The 20,166-nt window shown below is 39.3% G+C and overlaps 1 protein-coding gene across 2 annotated transcripts in view; it reads right to left on the reverse strand.

Annotated features, from left to right (window-relative positions):
- Dync2h1 (dynein cytoplasmic 2 heavy chain 1) overlaps nucleotides 1-20,166 on the reverse strand; it is a 204,942-nt gene that overhangs the window by 14,820 nt on the left and 169,956 nt on the right. For both annotated transcript variants that reach the window (XM_055615497.1, XM_055615496.1), the window contains 3 exons: nucleotides 9,931-10,047; nucleotides 6,876-7,085; nucleotides 946-1,035 (listed from right to left, as the gene is read on the reverse strand). In XM_055615497.1, the coding sequence (XP_055471472.1) occupies nucleotides 946-1,035; nucleotides 6,876-7,085; nucleotides 9,931-10,047 (417 nt within the window). The remainder of the gene's footprint in view (nucleotides 1-945; nucleotides 1,036-6,875; nucleotides 7,086-9,930; nucleotides 10,048-20,166) is intronic.

Below are 20,166 nucleotides of genomic sequence, written 5' to 3' on the forward strand. Positions count from 1 at the left end.
TAAAACAATAGCACCTGCTTGCTTGTTCTTCTGTTGCTGTTTTGCTGGACTGCTAGATATCCTAATGACTGAGATTGGTATTGCCCAAAGACTCCAGCGACCCTAACCAGCCAGAAGTAGCCAAAGTTAACTTTGCCCCCTCTTCACACTAATCGTCTTTCTCTCCCATCTAGTGTGTTGGTTAGAAGGTATTAGGGCAGATAAGAGTCAGAAGGGAGGTGGAGGCATTAGGAACCCCAAGTAAAATAGCTTAAAAAATACACTCATCTACAGCGAGGAGAAGTCACCCTTGAGAAGCTGAGGCTGAAGGACTTGAGGTAATCCTGGACCACACAACAAGACTATGTAACAACAAACAAACAAAAAGGGTATTTGTAAAGCTGGTTCAAACTGAAGCAAGCATGGAAAAGCATACACAGAGTCCCATATGCACCACTAATTTGTCCCATGTGAGCAAGTAAATAGGACGCCGTCTTTGCCTGTTATCGCTTAATCTGTTCATTTTCCCTAGAGATGACCACCTGGCTTGATGTGGGGAAAAAGAGTTTCCCTATAGGGGATACTCCTTACAGCTCTCAGGTCATGGTTCTGACACAGCTTCAGTTGCTACCTTAGTCACTATGTACAATCCAACTGCACAAGTGTAGATTTTTTTCCCACATTATCAATGATTAAAAAAAAAAAAAAAACCACGAACAGACAGCAGACATTTTGAAGAGTGTGATATGAACATTTCAAATAACACAGAAATGAATTTATGTTTATGTAAAGTCCATGAACAGACAGCAGACATTTTGAAGAGTGTGATACAAACATTTCAAGTAACACAGAAATTGATTTATGCTCTGTAAAGTCCTGTCATTGTTGCTACTGAAGATATTTCAATAGGTAAGGCTATGCACCACGGTTAGAGCATACACTCAGCGACTACTAACCCACTCTCACCTGAATTGCAAGGGTGCGGGCTACAAGACTTCGCAGGTACTGGAGGGGATCCTCAGGGCCTTCCCACCTATTCTGCCACATAAGAGGACACTGCAGTATAAAGAAGAAAAAGTCAGCTTATGTGGGAAGCATCGTATAGAAACTATCAACATTAGTGTGAAGGAAAGAATATCTGAGGTTAAGATGGGATTCGTTAGATGTAAAACCTCTTAAAGGAATGAACATATCTACTGGCCAACCAAGTTTTCTTGAAGCGATCTTTGGTGCAATATGAAATCAAGTAAATTTTTAAGATTAATTTTAAAGTTGTTAAAGATAAAAGGGTCTTGGTCCCTATAGAATTTTTTTCCAGCTACGCATAAAGTAGCACCCGTGAGTTTACCCACAGACTGTGCAAGGAGAAGTTGTTAATGGAACTGTGTCACCTAACTTAAGAACCAGTAAATAAAATAACTCAGAACAGCTCTTTTGTAAGAACTATCTTTCTAGTAGCTAAACCACTGTTAGTTTCCACTAATATGCACAACTGTACTTTAAACTTATTCAGTAAGTACATATGTAATATAACACAGTTCTGTGAGGGCTTTCTAGATTTTCAATATATTTAATAAATAGCAACAAATTCTGTATTATTTTAAGTGTGATGAAAGTATAATAATATGATGCCCTAGTCATGTAAGTAAGAAAATACTATAGGCTAGCCTGTATCAGTCATCAGTAATGTACAGAAAACTAGAAACATGTAATGTCCAAATTTAAGAGTAGAAAGGGAACTTAGAAGTCATCAAATTACTTTAGAGTAATCTACACATTCTTAGAAATAAGTACCAGAATAATGACTAAAACAGATGTGGTTTGAAAATATAAGTTTAAATAAACACCCTGAAAAGTCAAAGAATGAGAAAAACAAACCAAGTCCAAAACAAGGAGAAATGAAGAATCAAACATCACAGTTGAAATAAATAAAATAGAATAAAAAAGTATTAATCAACAAACAAACATCCGATATTTTGAAAAGCAAACTGACAAATGTCTCAATAGCTTAACCAACAAACAAAAGACAAAAAGTCAGGGGTGATAAAGGAGACCTCCAATATCACAAAAATGAAAAAAATCATTAAAGATTGTTAATGTGTACAAGTATGTGCAAACCATCAAAATATCTTAGAAAAACAAAAAAATGTTTCCATTCTTGGGACTTTCAAATAGGGAGCTAGTAAGATGTTCCAGTGGGTGAAGGTACTGGGTAAACATGAGGATTTGGGTCTCACATACAGGAAGCAAAGAATGTACTTCTGTGGGTGACCACTGACCTCCATACACATAGAAGAATCAACTGTGCACTGTATGGATGCAACACCTGTCAATTAAAAAGCCTATGGCTCTATGGCTGAGGGAGGAAATAGGTTGAACATCTGACAGGCAAAGGGATTCTGGGATAGAGCCAGGTGTGAGAGATTCCAGCAGCAAAATGTGAGGAGGACGGACGTTTGGTACCTGAGCTCAGGTCACTGGCCACGTGGCAGAATGTAATTAGAATAAAGGGATTATTTTAAGTTATGAGATAGTCAGAGAAGAGCCTACTTATATGGTCCAGTTATTTGTATAATATTTAATGAATTTCATGAGTTGTTATTCTGGGAGCTAAGAGCAGGAGGAAAAATGACCTACAACACATACACACATGTGATCACACATGCATAAATAAATGTAATAAAACCTCCCAAAATTAAATGACAGAAAGCATTAACAAGACTGAATTAGAAGCAGTACTAACAATAACAATGAGACAGTAGTGATGATGATGATAATGACTGATTATAAAGGAAAGGCCTAGTAAATGAAAAGTCAGCTGCACAGATGAGCTATGTGAAAGCTCTAAGAGGGAACTAATGCTGTGGGGTACACAGCCTAGTAGGACAGTGTTTGCTAGCATGGAAAAGACTTTGTGTTCAATCTTAAGCCCTAAAAACAAAACAACAAACAAAAAATCTGAAGGGATTCTTGCTATGTATTTGCAATCCCAGCACTCAAAAGGATCAGGAGTATAAACCCATCTACAGCTACATAGTGACTGTGAGGCCAGCCTGGGCTACATGAGACCCTGTCAAATATAAGCTAAGAACATATACGGCAACCCCCCTTAACCTACAGAAAAATATTTAAAGGAAGGGGGCCTTCCACATTCATTCTACGAGGCAAGCATTACCGTCCAAGATGAAACAAGGACACAAAGAAAATGACAGCATATTATCTTTTGATAAACAAAATCCCACAAAGTCCTATTTTTAGAATGTCAGGTCTTAATCCTTGGATAAAAACTGTGTATCAGTCTCCACAATCTAACCTCCACTGGCCCCTCTGCTTTCTTTACCACTGTTCTGCTCTATTCTTGTTATATTGTTATAAACACTGAGAAGAGTGTGAAGGTTCCCAGATAGTATTTAAGGAGACATATACTAGCCACATTGATCTGGCCAAATACATACGAACAATCAACCAATAAAAACTCACTGGAAAAATGTGGGAAGGAAGGGCAAGAGTCTTTCTGTGCGTTTCTGTTCTGCCAGCACTGTGCTACACAGCCCTGCTATCCACACTGACCATGAACCTCCCCATTTTAGGAAGACCCAGATTTGCTGGTATTTCTGCATGTTTGTAATTCCCATTTAACTGACTGAAAAGGCAGTTAGTATCACTAACCAGTATGTTAAGATAATCTGAAAAAAACTGGTTCTATAAAGGGCTCAATTAAAATGATTTTTAAAAGCAATGTAATCTATTAATTCCTAATCAAATGATACACTTGTGATGACAAGAAAATCTCTCAGTTTCATTTTGAAACTGATTATGTCTTTAAAATTATGATTTTTAAAATATATTGCACAACATGTAAGAGAATAGTAGCACTAATGAGGTACTCATTATTTATGTCTTTTTATAAAATAAAAGCAGCAAAGCTTTAGGCGTAACCAGTAGCTGTTGAATAAACTTGTATTAACCCTAGGCAGGACAGTTTCTACTGCAATCATCCTAGGAACACTGGTAAAAATATCAAGTGTTATTATGAGTTATATTAAGTTATATCACATAGCACACAAATTGCAACATTTAAATTTAATCAAAATTAGCTTTTATTTTGAAATTCATGGTATAGGACAGTTTTAAATTTACTGAAACTTAATGTATTTGTCTTGGTCAAAACCGACCTACTCTCACTTGAATTTCAAAGACCCCAAAACTATCTCCAAAAAACTGCGTCGTAGGATTTAAACATACTTTGTTGAACACAGTTTTGAGTTTTAGAAAGGATTTTAATCCAGTTCACTCTCATGTAAATGTTGAAGGTTAGGGTAGTGATGCATACCTGTAACCAAGGCACCGTCCCTCAGTCCCCTCAGTCGGTCTCTACTGACCTGGCTGAAGGGGCTGCGGCAGCAGCAGTGGGCCACTGGTCTGCCTGCCCTTAGTACTGGAGTTATAAATGCGTGCTGCTGGCCCTGGCTTTTCCCATGAGTAAAACCAGGGTTCCCATGGCAAACTCGTATTCTCGTGTTTCTGTGTTAACCACTTTACCAACAGAGACATCAAAGCCTAATACAGAATAATCAAAGTTATATATGGTATCTACATTCCTTATTTTAATTAAGAATTTAGCTCAGGAATTGGATGTGACTTAGATTTGTGGATACAAGTCCAGTTAGTGGGAAGGGAAGAGTCCACTCTGAAGGAAGCAAACACCATTTCCAGATGGGAGCTGCAGCGCCACCTCCTAGAAGAGTGAGACAAGCTGGGCATGAGACGGTGAGCTATCCAGAGCCCAGCCTGACCCAAAAGTTTGGGCTTCCTACAATCTCAGAGTCCCAGAGAGACTTGGTAAAAAGGCTCCCCACTCAGGCATTTCTTAGGCCATGAGCTCTGTCAAAGTACTCTCAAGAGAAGCATCAGCCCCCGATGTCCTCAGCTGGCAAGGAGCATCTCCAGTGAGGCCCCTTCCTTACCACCAAGCCTGGATACAGAAAACGCTGCAGGGATTCATCCCAACAGCATAAAGCATGCATCCCAGTGGCAAAGCAGGGAGGGGCTGAGCCTGCGGACAGCTCTTTCTGCTCTAATAAGACTGGGCTTCAGAGAGAAAATGAAGCATGCCCTCCTCCTCCCTCACCCCAAAGTACAAACCAGCAAAGCATTTCAACCCTTCGTATAAGGGCTACTAGCTCCCTTCTGGTTCTTTGCTTTTCCTTCTGACTGTCCTGCCTCGTCTGTGTTTGTTTTATTGGATGGTCTTTCATTATTCATTCTTCATCCTCCATCCTGCACGTTTTGCTGTATTTCCATGCTTGTTTCCTTCCTTTGTCCATCCCTTTTCTTTCAATTATTTATGAATACATTTGCATGTAACGTTAACATCCAGCTTATCCTATAAGCATCTTGTTCTTTTTTTTTTATTCGTACTAAGGTTAGAGTTGATACTTACAGTTTTTTTCCCCGTGTATTTAAATATATGGTTGGTTTTTAAATTCTTACTGTTTCTACAGCATGCTTTACCTCTTCCAAGTGGCAGTAGGCTGACTACTGACTGATACGATCCTTACATAAGGCAGGAAGGGGAATCAAAGACAACAGAGGCAAACTGCAACACAGAAACAACATACACACACATATACATACATACATATAAATGGATGCCAAGACGGTGCCTCCAGAACCTCATATAACTTTACAAAAACTGGACCCCAAAAATGGAAAGGATTCAAATGCCACTAGACTAAGAATGTAAAGGTTTAATTTTAAAAATACTTGGTGACCTCAAAAAGGAATCACATAAAGAAGTGAAGAAAGTCCATTTGAGATCTAGTGGAGAAAGCTAGGAACTTAGATGAGATATTCAGAAAAAAAGATTGAAATTCTGAAGGAAAAGAAAAGAATAACATTCTTTAGAGTGCAAAGCTCAATAAAGCAAATAAACTGTAGTAAGACTCACAGAGTCGACAACTAGCCAGCTTCCAGGAAAGAGTGTCAGGAACTGAAGACAAGGCTGAGACACAGTTACATTAGACAGAAAGAACAAAGATCAATTGTTCCAACAATTTCTAGACACTCTGGGACAAAATTAGGACATCACACAAGAATCCAACATATACAAGAGATAAAAACCAACAGAAAATCTATCCGATGAGAACAAAGGAGAACAATCCTCAAGTCTAGGGAAAGGGGTAGACACGAACTATGGAAAGCACGTAGGACCCTGAATAGACATGGCAACCTACTGAGGACGTAGTTCTCTCCCCACTTTCTCTTTTTGTTTCTGAATAACATGGAATTTATTATTTACTAAAATGGGCCAATTATTTAGTGAGAAAAGTGCTGATGTCTCTTTTTCTGACAAACATCTCCCAGTATTTCACTAGACTCATCCGTCTCTTTGCCTCACCATTCAAATCCAGCACCTTAGAGGCATTTGGCTGAAGATGTCATTGACATGAGAGCACTACCTGCCTGCAAAGGGATTTGGGGCCAGGCATACTCACAATCCAACTGGTTTGGAACAATGTAGATTCCAAAATTTTTGTTTCAGTTGCTAGGAAACAGCTTTGCGCTTAGAGGGCCTAAAATTTGATCTGGTAGGCTACCAACATGTTATAGAAAACTTGCGCCAAAGTGAAATAAAAATGGACTTCACTTTTCATCTGTACTAAAAAGAGTGTAGCTGTGACCCTAGAGAACTATACACTGTGTCGCGATGACTTAATGCTCCCACTAGACTCATTGCTAGTTTTTCAACCAATGCATTCTATCTACATAGCTCCCGCCACCTGGACTTGAGTTCTGTGTTACAGTTAGCTACAGGATCCCTTGTAAATGTATTTCATGAAAGAAGAGCCACACGGGTAATAGAATAATAAATGACAGACTTAGGGTTGGCTTACCTTTTGGTTTAATAAAGCACTTGCCAGTTTTTGTACTTCTGAACTCAGTAATGTAGTTCCTCTGATGACTTTACTGAGGGCAGCCAGAGACTGATGGACACTTTGTACTAAGCGGATGGCATTGAACTGTTCAAGAATGATGAACGATAATATTGGAGATCCTTGTCGATCATTGGGAGGTGATACTTTTTGATGGATTAGGTTTGAATTCTAAAAGAACAAGGTCATGTCACAGTTAACGAGGAATAACATCAATGACACACTGAAGTATGTAAAAGGTCAAGAATCACTCATGAATTCATGTTTCTGAATACTCTGTTTTACGAATGGACAAACAACGGAGTCTGCAAATACAGCTTTCTGGGCTTGACCAAGTTTTAAGTGGTATGTGGAGTGAAAACAGAATAGCAAAACAAGAATCAGAGAGGAGCAATAGTGAGAGCACGGGGAAGGCATAGAAGACGGGGAGTCTTCTAAGTCAGAGCGACCTGCCTCACAGGGTGGTTGGTTACCCTGCAATTTCCATTTTATTGTACCCAGATTTGGGAACAAATACAGCTTGCAAAACTTATTCTTTTACACATGCAACAATTATTTCTTTCACATCAATTTACTGGTTTTACCAAATTACTGAAAATATACTTATTAAAAAGCAGTCATAATTTCATGTTTGTTTCCTCTAGTTTAGCTGGAATTAAGCTAAATAACTTGAATAAGAAAACAAGTATGTGGTAATTCATAATTTCAACCCAAAGTGCTGAAGAATGGAAACAGAAGGCAAATACATAGGTCAAGTAAGAGTTTCCTGAGAGCTGATACACAGTACCTGAACCTGAGAGCTAATACACATCTTTTTTTGTTAGTAGATTACTCTTTCTCATCATTTTATAAATGTATTCAAGCTATGCATAAATGTGTTGGTATAACAGAATCAAGGAATACACACAAAGGTGAAAGTCCCCTCTACTGTGGTGTCACCCAGAACGGTATCTCTCCTCAAGGGAACCTACTGTCCTTAGTGTTTATTGGTTCCCAGCACCAGCCTTATGAAGATGTGTAGCATCAGGCTCCCGTGAAACATTTACTTGACGCCGTGTGCATCAGATACTATGTCCCTCTCCCCTCAGACCACAGCCCTTTCTGAGGGGGATAGTCTGATAAACTTCACAGCCTTTCTCCCAGGTTCTTTTTCACAGTTTCCTCAAGTGCAAGTTCCCTCTTCCACTAGCTCAGGGATGGTATTTGCTGCAATGTTTGAACTCCCACTGCTACTTTTTGGCTGTTTCATCTCTCTATCATTCACAAGACCAACTGCCTCTACTCAATGCCTTTGTTATGTTTCTATTGCTGTGATAAGAGGCCACTGCCAAGGCAACTGACAGAAGAAAGACATTACTTGGGGATTACAGTTTCAGAGGGTTAGTCCATGACTGTCATGGTGGGGAGCTTGGTGGCAGGGAGGCGTGGTGCTGGAGCAGTATCTGAGAGCTTATATCTTGAGATATAATAAAGTGGAGAGAGAGAGAGAGAGAGAGAGAGAGAGAGAGAGCACTAACTAGGCATGACTCAAGTCTTTTTGAAACCTCAAATCCTGCCTCAGTGACAGAGGAGGGCTTCCAAGGAGCCACACTCTGATTCCTTCCCAAACAGTTCCACCACATGGTGACCACATGTTCTAACACAGAAGCCTATCTGTTGTTCATGCCTCTACATGATAAGACACTGCTGCTGCCTGCACTGACAGTGACTGCAATTCTGACTCTAGTGTTCTCCCTAACTGGCTGTGTGACGATACAGGGGCATCCTGCCCTGTAAATCCCTACCTAGTCGATTGGCCCCACAAACACAATGGGGACTTTATAAACTACATTGATATCAGAACCACAATCCATAAAATCATCAGGAAATAAATTTGAACATAAACAGGGTAATCTACTACTAATAAAAATATCTAAGAGCCAGAGCCTAATAAACACTTTAAATGTATAAGCAGCAGTTCGAAGTCACTCGCTATCCTAACACCAGTAAATTTTGGTGCGATCAGCAGACACAAACAGCAAGGTGACACAGAAGTTGGCATTGCTGAATATGGACTATAAAGCTGTTACTTCCCTTAGCCTTTAAGAAGCCCTCAAGGGCTGGGGGGATGACTCAGTGCAGCCAAGTGTGAGGACCAGCACTGAATTTCCAGAAACCATGTGAAAGCTCGGCCGACCTGACATCCCAGCACCTGGGAAGCAGACAAGGAATCCCCGGCACAAGCTGGCTACCTGGACTAGCCAAAGAGGACATGTTCAAGTTCAGTGAGAGATTCGGCCTCAAGATGGAGAGAAATGGAAGACACCACCAAAAGTTAACGTCATGCTCTCACATGTACACACTCGTATACATGGCAACACACACCCCCACCCCGCCCCCCCACCCCACAAGTGCATAGCCTGCTTGTGCACACAAGTCTTCAAAGAGACCTCCTGTTTTCACTGTGTCTCCTATCTCAATTATTCTGTTAGTAGAATCTTTTTGCTTTACTTACCCCATTTGCTCAGAATTTGTTAAGACCCTCAAAATCTAGTGAATTTTGAGTTAAAAGGTAAACATAATAAGAAAGACTATTTACATACATGGTTAATAGCACAGACATTATAAAAGACACAAAGTAAATGATCTTCTAAAGGCTTTAATTGAAAACTTGTGTAAATTTGTTTACAACAAAGAATGAAGAAGACTAACTTCAGTATGAGCTGACAGGGAGAAGAACAAACACTGACTATGTGCTCAGGGGAGGAAGGCACTGTATGAAGACTGACTGTATGACTCAGGGAAAGGATGCCTAGTGTGAAGGCTGCCTGTGTGACTCAGTCAGTGTGAAGACTGACTGTGACTGAGGGGAGGAATGTATAGTGTGAAGACTGTGTGCTCAGGACAAGCAGGGCCTGGATTTGGGTGGGAATGATGAATGTGAATGTCTTTGTTAGGCAGAACAGCACAGCTCCAGGGGGCTGGAAAAAGTGACACAGGGAAAAGGTGTAAAATTTTCAATCCTTCCGTGACTAACCTGGTTCAGTTTCTTCCAAAGATTGAGGATGGGGGAAAGTTCATTAGACCAGATTTCTCTATCAAACTTGCAGCCAGCTGTGACTGATCTTCCCAGGATCCTCAGCTGGGAGATGACCTGAGTGAAGAAAGCACATTCCAGTGAGTGACTTCCACACGGGAGACAGCATGGCCCTGTGCCACATACAGTCCTTGACAAACCAAGACTGTATAAACGGTGGAATCCCTGTATCTCTATCATTTTGTTTGAACAACTGGATTCATTCAAATAGTCAAAAACACTAAAGTTTAGTGTTTTTTTGACTATAGTCAAAAACTGTAAAGTTGAGGGAAAACATTCTAAAATTAAATTGTGCTTTTTGTCACAAAAGCTGCTTCTTTATACAGACATGCACTCTGTGCTATCAACACCCTTGGGCTTCCATCCTTCTTTATTTCAAAATCTACAATGCTTTTCAGTTCCATTGATTTAAATCTTCTCATTTCAAAATACCGTGTATTTAAAAACACGGCAGAGAATAAGTACAAAGAAAGTGGCTCCTAGCCGGTTAAAGAGTTTGCATACATTTTTAATGCTTAATTTTCATTTTCCATTTCATTATTCCCTCTACATAGGAGGCCCCAAAGAAATACAGATCAATTAATTAAAGTGAAGCTAGGTAAACATTACTCCCCACTGGGGCCTTTGCTGCTGTAGCTTCATCATCATTAGCTTCTTTGCTGTGTGCATCAAAATCAATCACTTGCATTTTCTTTTCTAAATGAAATCATGTCTACTGGGTCCTATTTTATAAACATTTATCTCATTAAGCATGTGCTAACGATAACACAAAACATGACCAATACTGTACTATAGACATGTTAGTGGCTGTAAAATGACTGGGCTAGTTACTGATTGTTCCTTGTAATAGTTCAGCCAACTAGTAAAACTAGCTATCATACGGCTTATCTAATATGAACAAGGTGAATCCAAGAAGCCCAGGCACACATTGCACAGAGCAGCATTTTAAACTTCAGCACCTGCAGCCTGCTAACTACCTTCATGTTCTTAAGAGATATACTCTGTCTTTTCTTTTTAGTATGTTTGGTTAGAGTTCATGCTAGTTACACTCTTACATTAGTAAACCTTGTACTAAAATAAGGACTATAAATCTTTCAGAATGAATGTACTATTTAATTGCTACACATACACAATCACATGGTTGGATTCAACTCCTAGAGCTTTTGATTGATTTCCTAGTCAAACAGCACTGCAGAGAGTCAGTGCTTGACTTCCTTTGTTTTTCTGATGAATCATTTTCATTTGCTGGAGCTGAACTCTACACAGCATTTGATTTATCAGCATCACTTCTCTACAAAATGTCCCCACTTGGTAGTCAGGAGATGTGCTGTTCTGGCTCTGGTAACACTTGTTATCACTTATTTGTGTTTTAAATTTATTAAACACAACAAGAAAATGATGTAAATAAAAAAGCAAAAGAAAAAATACAAATACATTTTTAAACTATTTAAAAGAAATGTTGACTCACCCTCTCAGATAATTATGTTTTCTGTTCTAGAAAGATGACAGCACACATATAATGCTATGATGACTCTTTTATAAGCAGAGAACAATAAACAAGGACGTTCACACACACACAAAGACATTCCTATTGAAGAGCACAGGGCTGGCTATAACAATGGCTCATCTGCTAGTTTTATAAATCTAATACACTTATTTTTCTATAAAGTTCAAACAAAATATCTAATAATATGTTTCAATCCAGTGAAAGTCCTTTCTTCAACAGTTTCAAGGTGGTGTCACAGAATATTAATCTTCCTATATATGAAGTTAAAATGTATGTTTATACAAAAATACCTAAAGATTTATTGTTTGAATATTAGTAAATAAAAAAAATCAAGGGGGTAAATTTATACTATGTTTATGTCTCTTAAAAATCCAGTCACATGCAAGGCCAAATCACTATTTTGTTGTTGTTGTTTTTCATGACAGGGCTTCTCTGTGTAGCCTTGGCTGTCCTGGACTTACTTTGTAGACCAGGCTGGCCTCGAACTCACAGAGTTCCTCTTGCATCTGCCTCCCTGAGTACTGGGATTACAGGTATATACCACTATGCCTGGCTAATATTGGTTATTTTTTATAAGAGATTTCATCCAAAACTCAAGGTGAAACAAATTGCTATAATCATAGCATTTTGCTCATAGGATCATTTTTCAAGTCAATATGGTATTAAAAGCTTAAAAAATAAGTCAAATGATGCACATCTTATATTTTAACACAAGCAAATGTAAAACCTAACCCTCTCCTCAAAAGATGTTTAATTCATACTAGTGAGTAAGCCAGTTTTGAAGCCCTATAATGCATTACCTAAATAACAGGGTAGCTACTCATTGCACATCATGTATATGAGGTATCATTCTGGATGACGCTAAGTAACTAGGACTGATGTCAGTCACTTTACTATACTGCTTCCTGGGCTATGAAGAGATGTTATTATGCTGTTCTGTTTCACTCTGGATAATTTAGTCAGCTTCCAGGCATCTAATTACAAAGGGTCAGACCTTTGTAATTAATGAATGTACTGAAGAGATGGGTTCTATATTCTTCCTATCTTGGGTGTATATCTCCTGTGACGGTTAATCTTGGTTGTCAACTTGACTATACCTGGACTCAACTAAAACCTAAGCAGATGGGCTCACCTATGAGGGGTTTTCTTGACTGGATCCTTTGAGGTGGGAAGATCTATCTTAATCTGGACCACAACTTTTAGTGGAAGCCAACAGAAAAAGACATGGAAGAAAGAAACTTTTGATCTTTGCCTGCTTGCTCTCATTCTTGCTGGCAAGTTCATCTGTCCTGTCACTTAACACCTTTGCTGGTGTTAGAACATACTTAGTCAAGATTCCAGTGTAGACTGAAGACCAACGGAAACATTGAACCTTATACAGATTCTTCCCTTTCTGTCAGGAGACAGCCTTTGTTGGAGACAGCTGTATGACAGTGACCTGTAAGTCACTCTAATAATCTGCTCTTAATATGTCTCTGTATTCATCCTAAAAATTCTCTTCCTTTATGGAACCTTGACCAATGCACTGCTAGATACATAAACTAATACCTCATCTCTTTGCCTATTTTTTTTAAGGAATTGTATTTGAAAACACTTTGGCAGCTAATTAGGAAATGAAATATGCTTATTATCTTATTCAGCCAGTTCACAACTAGGTTATGTGTTGAAGGAAATCAGGGTATATGCTAGATGTGTACTCAAAATCTACTTTGTTAGGATTGTTTGGCAGCTAGTTTTAGGAGCCTCAAAGTAGAAACATTCTAAACGCCCTTAGTGAATGAATGAATAAACCGTGGCATGGCTGCACACCCCAATACTATTTATCACTTAAAAGGAAACAACTCCAGATACACATAAGAACACTGATGAATTTCACAGTTTTTCTTAGCAAAACTAATAAAAGGCATACAGTTTTAACTGAAGTATGCTTTTAATAAAATATTCTAGAAAATATAAATTAATTTAAATTGATCAAAAGGAAACTGAGTGCTGCATGAGTACGGGGAGAGGGGGTGTAACGTGGTGAAGGAAACTGGGGCAACAGAAATGGGCCCACTCTCTGGACAGGGTGAAGGTCTCACAAGTGTAAGCAGGCCAATGCGTATGAGCTATACAGTCAGTAAGTGTCAAAATAACTCTAATAAAGATACAGAAAGTGAGAAAAGTGGTCACTGAGGTCAGGCAGCTTTTAGAACACCTATCTGGGAAAGCTAAAACATGGGTGTAGCGCCGGTTTAAAGTATTTGCTTTTCTGATGAGGGAGGGAGAAAGAAAAGAAACTTGTCACTGTTAAAGGCTTGTGTTTATCAAGTATCCTCAGAAAGGCTCATGTATTGAAAGCATGGACACTCACTAGGAGTGTCTAAGGGTAGGGGGAGGAGCAGGAGGTGGCTGGCTTCATCAGTGGATGAACTCACAACTCACACTCCTCAGTGGATGAGGGGACTACTGGCTGGGCTGGAGGAGGAGCGTCAACACATGATGTGGGTATCTTTGATGACTCTATTGCCAAAGCATTTCCTCCCACCATGATGTCTCACACCGGAACCTCTGAGATCAGTCTTTTGCTCATCTCCCACATGCTGTCTGTCACACAGGCAGAAGAGTACTGCAGCTACAGAACAGATGTGCTGGCTTCTCTGTCACAACAGGCCTTGGCTCTGGATCTTAGGAAGAAGCTGGAAGCTTCTAACTTGTTAAAATGTTTCACTACTGTTCCACATCCCTAAATGTTTTCTCTTGGCTTGTGTAATCCCTATCTCTTTATTGCCTACCCCATTCCTCAGAAAGCACTAAATTCCCATTTATCAGGATAGATTTATTGGCAATTACCTTTCAAATAGAAATAGAAACTTTTTCTCTGATTTACACAGGTTGTGGGGCTGTTATGTATGCCCTCCAGTTGTGAAAATGTGTGTTGTCTTTGGGTAATAGTCTCATGGAAGAGGGCAGGCACTGACCTCTGGGTATATATATCATTGAATGACACGGTCAAGGCACACAAATATCCTTTACATGTTTTAAATTTAAAACTAGCTTCATTATCAACATTTTCAAAGATAAAGGCAGCCATCTAATAGTTATCAATGTCTTCTTGAATTTGCCTCATCATCTCTAATAAACTCTCCACCCCTGGGCTTTAATACAATGCCACTCTTCCTCTTAATAAAAATTAATTATTGTGATATAATATCCACATATTTATATATCTTTATTAGTTGTTTCAAAAACCTTTCATTTGGATTGGTGGAACATGAATTTCTTGAAAGGTTATAAGGTTTTGTGATTTTCTTGGCATCTTTCTAATGTCATCCTGAGTCCCTCTTTTTTTTATTTATCACATCCGTTTCACCTAATGATTGGATTCCTCAGCTGTCTTGTGAAATGTCCTGAATCCAAATTAAATCCTACTGCATTTAATTTGCCCCTGCATTTCCAATTATTAGTTAGTTAGTTCCAAGGTATAATAAAATTCAGGTTCATTTGCATTTTTGAACAAATACTTTTGTAAAGTGTACTCGGTGCTGACTTCAGGGATCATGGTTCCTGAATGCCTTGCTGTGGTGCAAAGACACATCACAGGCAGAAGCAGCAGCAGCATGCACTTCTCTTGCCTGTTTCCCTGCTGGCCCTGCCCAGCTGGGCAAGCCTTCACTCTTGTTGTCCTCATGATTTTGGTAGGATATCATCCCTCCGCTCGTTAGTGATGAAGAGTAGTCTTCCTTCCACTCTCCTTTCATCACCATGAAGGCAAATCCATGAGAGCTTAAGACAGACCTTCCCTTTCTTCCTATTTGAAGACAAGACATGTCCATTCCTTCATAGGTGATAATCTACAAAAAATTTAAAAATCTGGCTTCTAAGTGACTTATTTTCAGCTAGCATTAAAAGTAATAAATATGAGATCATTGTACATATTCACAGAGTAAACACTCTGAAAATGTCCTTCTCTCTACTTATTTATTAGTCTTAGAACTCACAGCATGCAAAGAACTCAGAATCAGAGCTACTACAAATGCAGTGAGACATGCACACAAGATATGAGTGGTACACACGTGCCTCTGAAGCTGGCGGTGCTCCTGCAAACAGTAGTAATAAATGGGGTCCTGGAATGTGAATATTCACATTCCCAAACATGTGTGTACCTCAGATTTGCCCACACTTCATAAATATGTTTATTAGACTATTCTAATAACTGTTGGGAGCCTGGATAAGACACGCTGACCACAGCTGCTGAATGCAACTGCGTTGCTGCAAAAAGTATGCACTTTCTAGGAAACCCATGTAAAACCTTTCTGACTACAACTACTCATAGATTCAACAGGTAAGAATCATCTCAAAACCTGCTACCACTTTAAGCAACAGTCTCCTGTGAATGCTTTCTAACTTGCTTAAACCATATTCTTAGCCCATTCTCTACAACCTGTACAGCACCACAGTGATCTAGTCACTTCCTGAGACTTCATGCTGCATTCTGCCCTCCCTCCCTGCAAAAGCAGAACTGCCCTGTGGCTGTGAAAAGATGTCTACTCTCATCAGTACTCACCAATGCTCATCAAGGAGGTGATGCCATTAATATGCCAGACAGCAAAACCCAGACATCTACAAATGTCGAGGTGACACACTGAAGAGGGTCTCTCCTAAGAACAAGCATATTAATTCAGCTCCCTAGTATATCTAGAGAAACTCTGGTACGTCTATGTGTGTCAACATCAGATGTATTCACAAATGTTCTTAGTAGCCCTCTTCTAGTAACAAAAAATCTGAAGCAGCCCACACGCCCATTAATAAGGAAAAAGATGCATTGTTTAGCATTTTAATTAGGCAATACTGTACAGTAACAGTAAGCGATGAAAGTATATCCAACAACAATGCTGATGAATCTTCAGGAAAGTGCCTAGAGGGAAGAAGTCCTAGGCCATGTCTGTGTTCTTGTGTGTATATATGTGAATGTGTATGTATGTGAGTGCATGTATGTGGATAATGGGAGAGAAAATCAGAAAACATTGCATACATATGGTGCAACATTTTAGAAAAGCATACGATTAAAAATGCTTTAAGTAGAGACCACTTGAGTCCTTCAGCCCAGAGAAGAGACTCAGGTGAATTCATGCAAGAAATCACAATGTCTTTTTCTTGGTCATTGCGTTTCATTATGTTGTGATGCTTTCTATGTATAATTATGTGTAATTAAATCTTCTAGAAAGTGCTGGGTCCCACATATGGGTATTCTATTACATTAGCAGATTACCCAGAAGCCCTATCCATAAAATTGCAAATGCTGAAAGAAAATAACTGCACAACTGTGACTGCCAGTAGTCTTCCTTCAGAAAAAGGGAGAAGTGGGGAGAGCAAGATGGCAAAGCAGGTAACATAGCTTGCCATGCCAGTTTGGTTACCTGAGTCTCATGTGTGAAAACTGCAGAGGTGGATGGAGAGAATAAACTCTACAAAGCTGTCTTCTTCCAATTCCCCTTACCTCTCCCCCCTCAACATACACGCATGTACACACATGTCAGCTAAAAATCATGGCTGGAAATCAAAAGGGTGCAGACACACACGACAGACACCTGGGTAAGAGTCACATCCTCTGACTGAAGGGTTACTTTGAATAAGAAAATAGAAAGGAACTGGGGACCGTCTTCACCAGCAGAGATGAAGAACTCACTTGTTCTTAGAAAACAGTTTTTTAAAACAATGTTCAACCTTTCCCACAATAATGAGAGAATGGACACTGAAACTGCAAAACAGACAATATTCTTAATGACAAAATAAGAGGAGACAACAATTTAAGGAATGTTGGATAAGCAACAATATAACCATGTAGGAAAGAAATACTATAGATAAAAAATACTTTGAAATTAAAATGCCTATAAACAGTGAATGTAAATCGCTAAGGGCTGTCTGAGCCTTCCATCTTCAGACTATGCAAAGGGCCTCTGAAATGGCTTATTACATGCCATTTGTGCCTGCAATGGTGCCTAAGCAGCAATGCTTTCCTGAGGGCCGGCTGCTAAACACATGTCAAAAATATTTTTGATTATGTGGCTGGTGAAATAGCTCAGCAGCTACAAGTGTCCTACTCTTGCAAAGAACCCAAGTTTAGGTACAAGTCCTCATGTTAGGTGGTTCACACCCACCTGAATCTCCAGCTGGAGGACATCTGATACCCTCATTTGGCCTCCCCAGGCACTGCGCTGCACCGCATTCATCTATAAACCAACACTCAGATATACAAACATACATGTGTAATTCTTTAAATGAGGGGCTGGAGAGACAGCTCAGCAGTTAAGAACCCCTGCTCCAGGCTGAATTCCCAGCCCGCAAATCATGGATCACAGCCATCTGTAATCCTAGCCCAGGATTACAGATCTGATGCCCTCTCTGGCCTCTGTAGGCACAAGGCATGCATGTGGCGCACAGACATGCATGCAAGCAAAGCTTTCATACACATAATAAAAACAAATAATCTTTAAAAAACTAAAACTCGAGAAACATTTCTAAAGATGACTAAATCTGAAAGTCTGCGTTAAAAGTCTAGCCCTGCCTCTAAGCGATAGAGATCTTGGGCATCTTACAGTACACAAATCTTGGTGTTTATTTCTTCATTTGTTAAAAGAGAAAAGTAATGGTTCTTATTTGAAAGAGTCTATAAACTGTAGATAAGCTCCTGGATACACAGCATTGAGAACAGCTTCGGACACAGTAAGGTCACTAAACAAAAGCTATTCAAATCGCCAAGGAGCAACTACATAGAACCTGAATGTGTGTTGTTTCAGTGTATTGTGGTTCAGTGTAAGGGCTCATTCTCACAACACATGGCTTACTGAGATGCAGTGGACCATGAGGGGGCTACTGTATCAATCATTAGTCCACTTATAGAGTGGCACTCAACCGGCATTACGAGGTGGAGCCTAGCTGAGGAAAAATTCAAATGAGAGTGTGATGCTCAAGGAGTTCTGTCACATACTTCTGATTTCCTTCCACTCCACCCTACTTCCTCCTGGCTCCTATGATGTCAGCAGCCTTCTCCCACCAGACCCTTTTACCATGCTCCTGTCTTGCCAGAGCCTTAAAAGCAATGGCCTGAAACCTGTGAAGATCTTTGTTCTTTATGCAGTATTTTGTCACAGCAATGGAAAGGTAACATTTTTGTCTCCACAATTTAAAAAACCAAAGTTATATAATATCCAGTCATTAATTCATATCACAATATTTATCTTTTATAAGATAATACAGAAAGGAAAAAAATGTATTTGTATCCTGCATGTTAATGACAATATTAAATTTGGTGGCAAGTTCACTTATACAAGTTACATTCAAAGTAATCATAGTATTATTGAGGATTGTTTTAGCAATTCTGGGTTTCTTGTTATTCCATATGAAGTTGGGAATTTTTCTTTCAAAAGTCTGTAAAGAATTGTGTTGGTAATTTAATGGGAATTGCATTGAATCTGTAGGTTGCTTTTGGTAAGACGGACATTTTTACTATGTTAATCCTGCCAAGCCATGATCATGGGAGATCTTTCCATCTTCTGTATCTTCTTCTAATTCTTTCTTCAGAGACTGGAAATTTTTTTTTTCATACAGGTCTTTGACATGCTTGGTTAGAGTTACACCAAGGTATTTTATGTCCTTTGTGACTATTGTGAAGGGTGTCGTTTCCCTAATTTCTTTCTAAGCTCATTTGTCTTTTGTATACAGGAGGGCTACTGATTTTTTTGAGTTAATTTTGTATCCAGCCACTTTGCTGAAGGTGTTTATCAGCTATAGGAGTTCCCTGGTAGAATTTTTGGGGTCACTCAGATATACTATCATATCATCTACAAAGAGTAATACTAAAGATCTTCTGGAGGTATCTCCACCCCTGATCTCATGCTGTAGTATAGATCAACAATACTAAAAACTGCATGGTACTGGCATAGAAACAAATTGGTGGATCAATGGAACTGAATAGAAGACCCTGACATAAATCCACCCACTTATGGACACCTGATTTTTGACAAAGATGCCAAAACCTTTCAATGGAAAAAAGATAGCATCTTCAACAAATGGTGCTGGTCTAACTGGATACCTACCTGTAGAAAAATGAAAATAGATCCATACTTATCACCCTGCACAAAACTAAAGTCCAAGTGGATCAAAGACCTCAACATAGAGGAAGACCTCCTCTATCAGTAGACTTGGGGAGGGGCATGGATGGAGAAGGGGGAAGGAGTGTGGGAATGGGAGGGGAGGAAGAAGGGAGCTACAGGGGGGATACAAAATGAATAAACTGTAATTAATAAAAAGATCAAATTACTCTGTAACAGTATTATAAAATTTAAAACTTAGATAACCGAGACATAAAGAAGTTGACCTTACACCCATCAGAATGGCTAAGATAAAAAACTCAAGAGACAATGCATGCTGGAGAGGTTGTGGAGAAAGGGGAACCCTCCTCCATTGCTGGTGGAAATGTAAACTGGTACAGCCAGTATGGAAATCAATCTGGCGCTTTCTCAGACAATTAGGAATAGTGCTACCTCAAGATCCATCTATACCACTCCTAGGCATATATCCAAAAGACGTTCAAGTACACAACAAGGACATCTGCTCAACCATGTTTGTAGCAGATTTATTCATAATAGCCAGAACCTGGAAACAACCCAGATGTCCATCAATGGAGG

This window comes from Psammomys obesus, unplaced genomic scaffold (genome assembly GCF_907164565.1).
Source record: "Psammomys obesus unplaced genomic scaffold, mPsaObe1.curated_primary_1811, whole genome shotgun sequence".
Classification (NCBI taxonomy): Eukaryota; Metazoa; Chordata; class Mammalia; order Rodentia; family Muridae; genus Psammomys; species Psammomys obesus.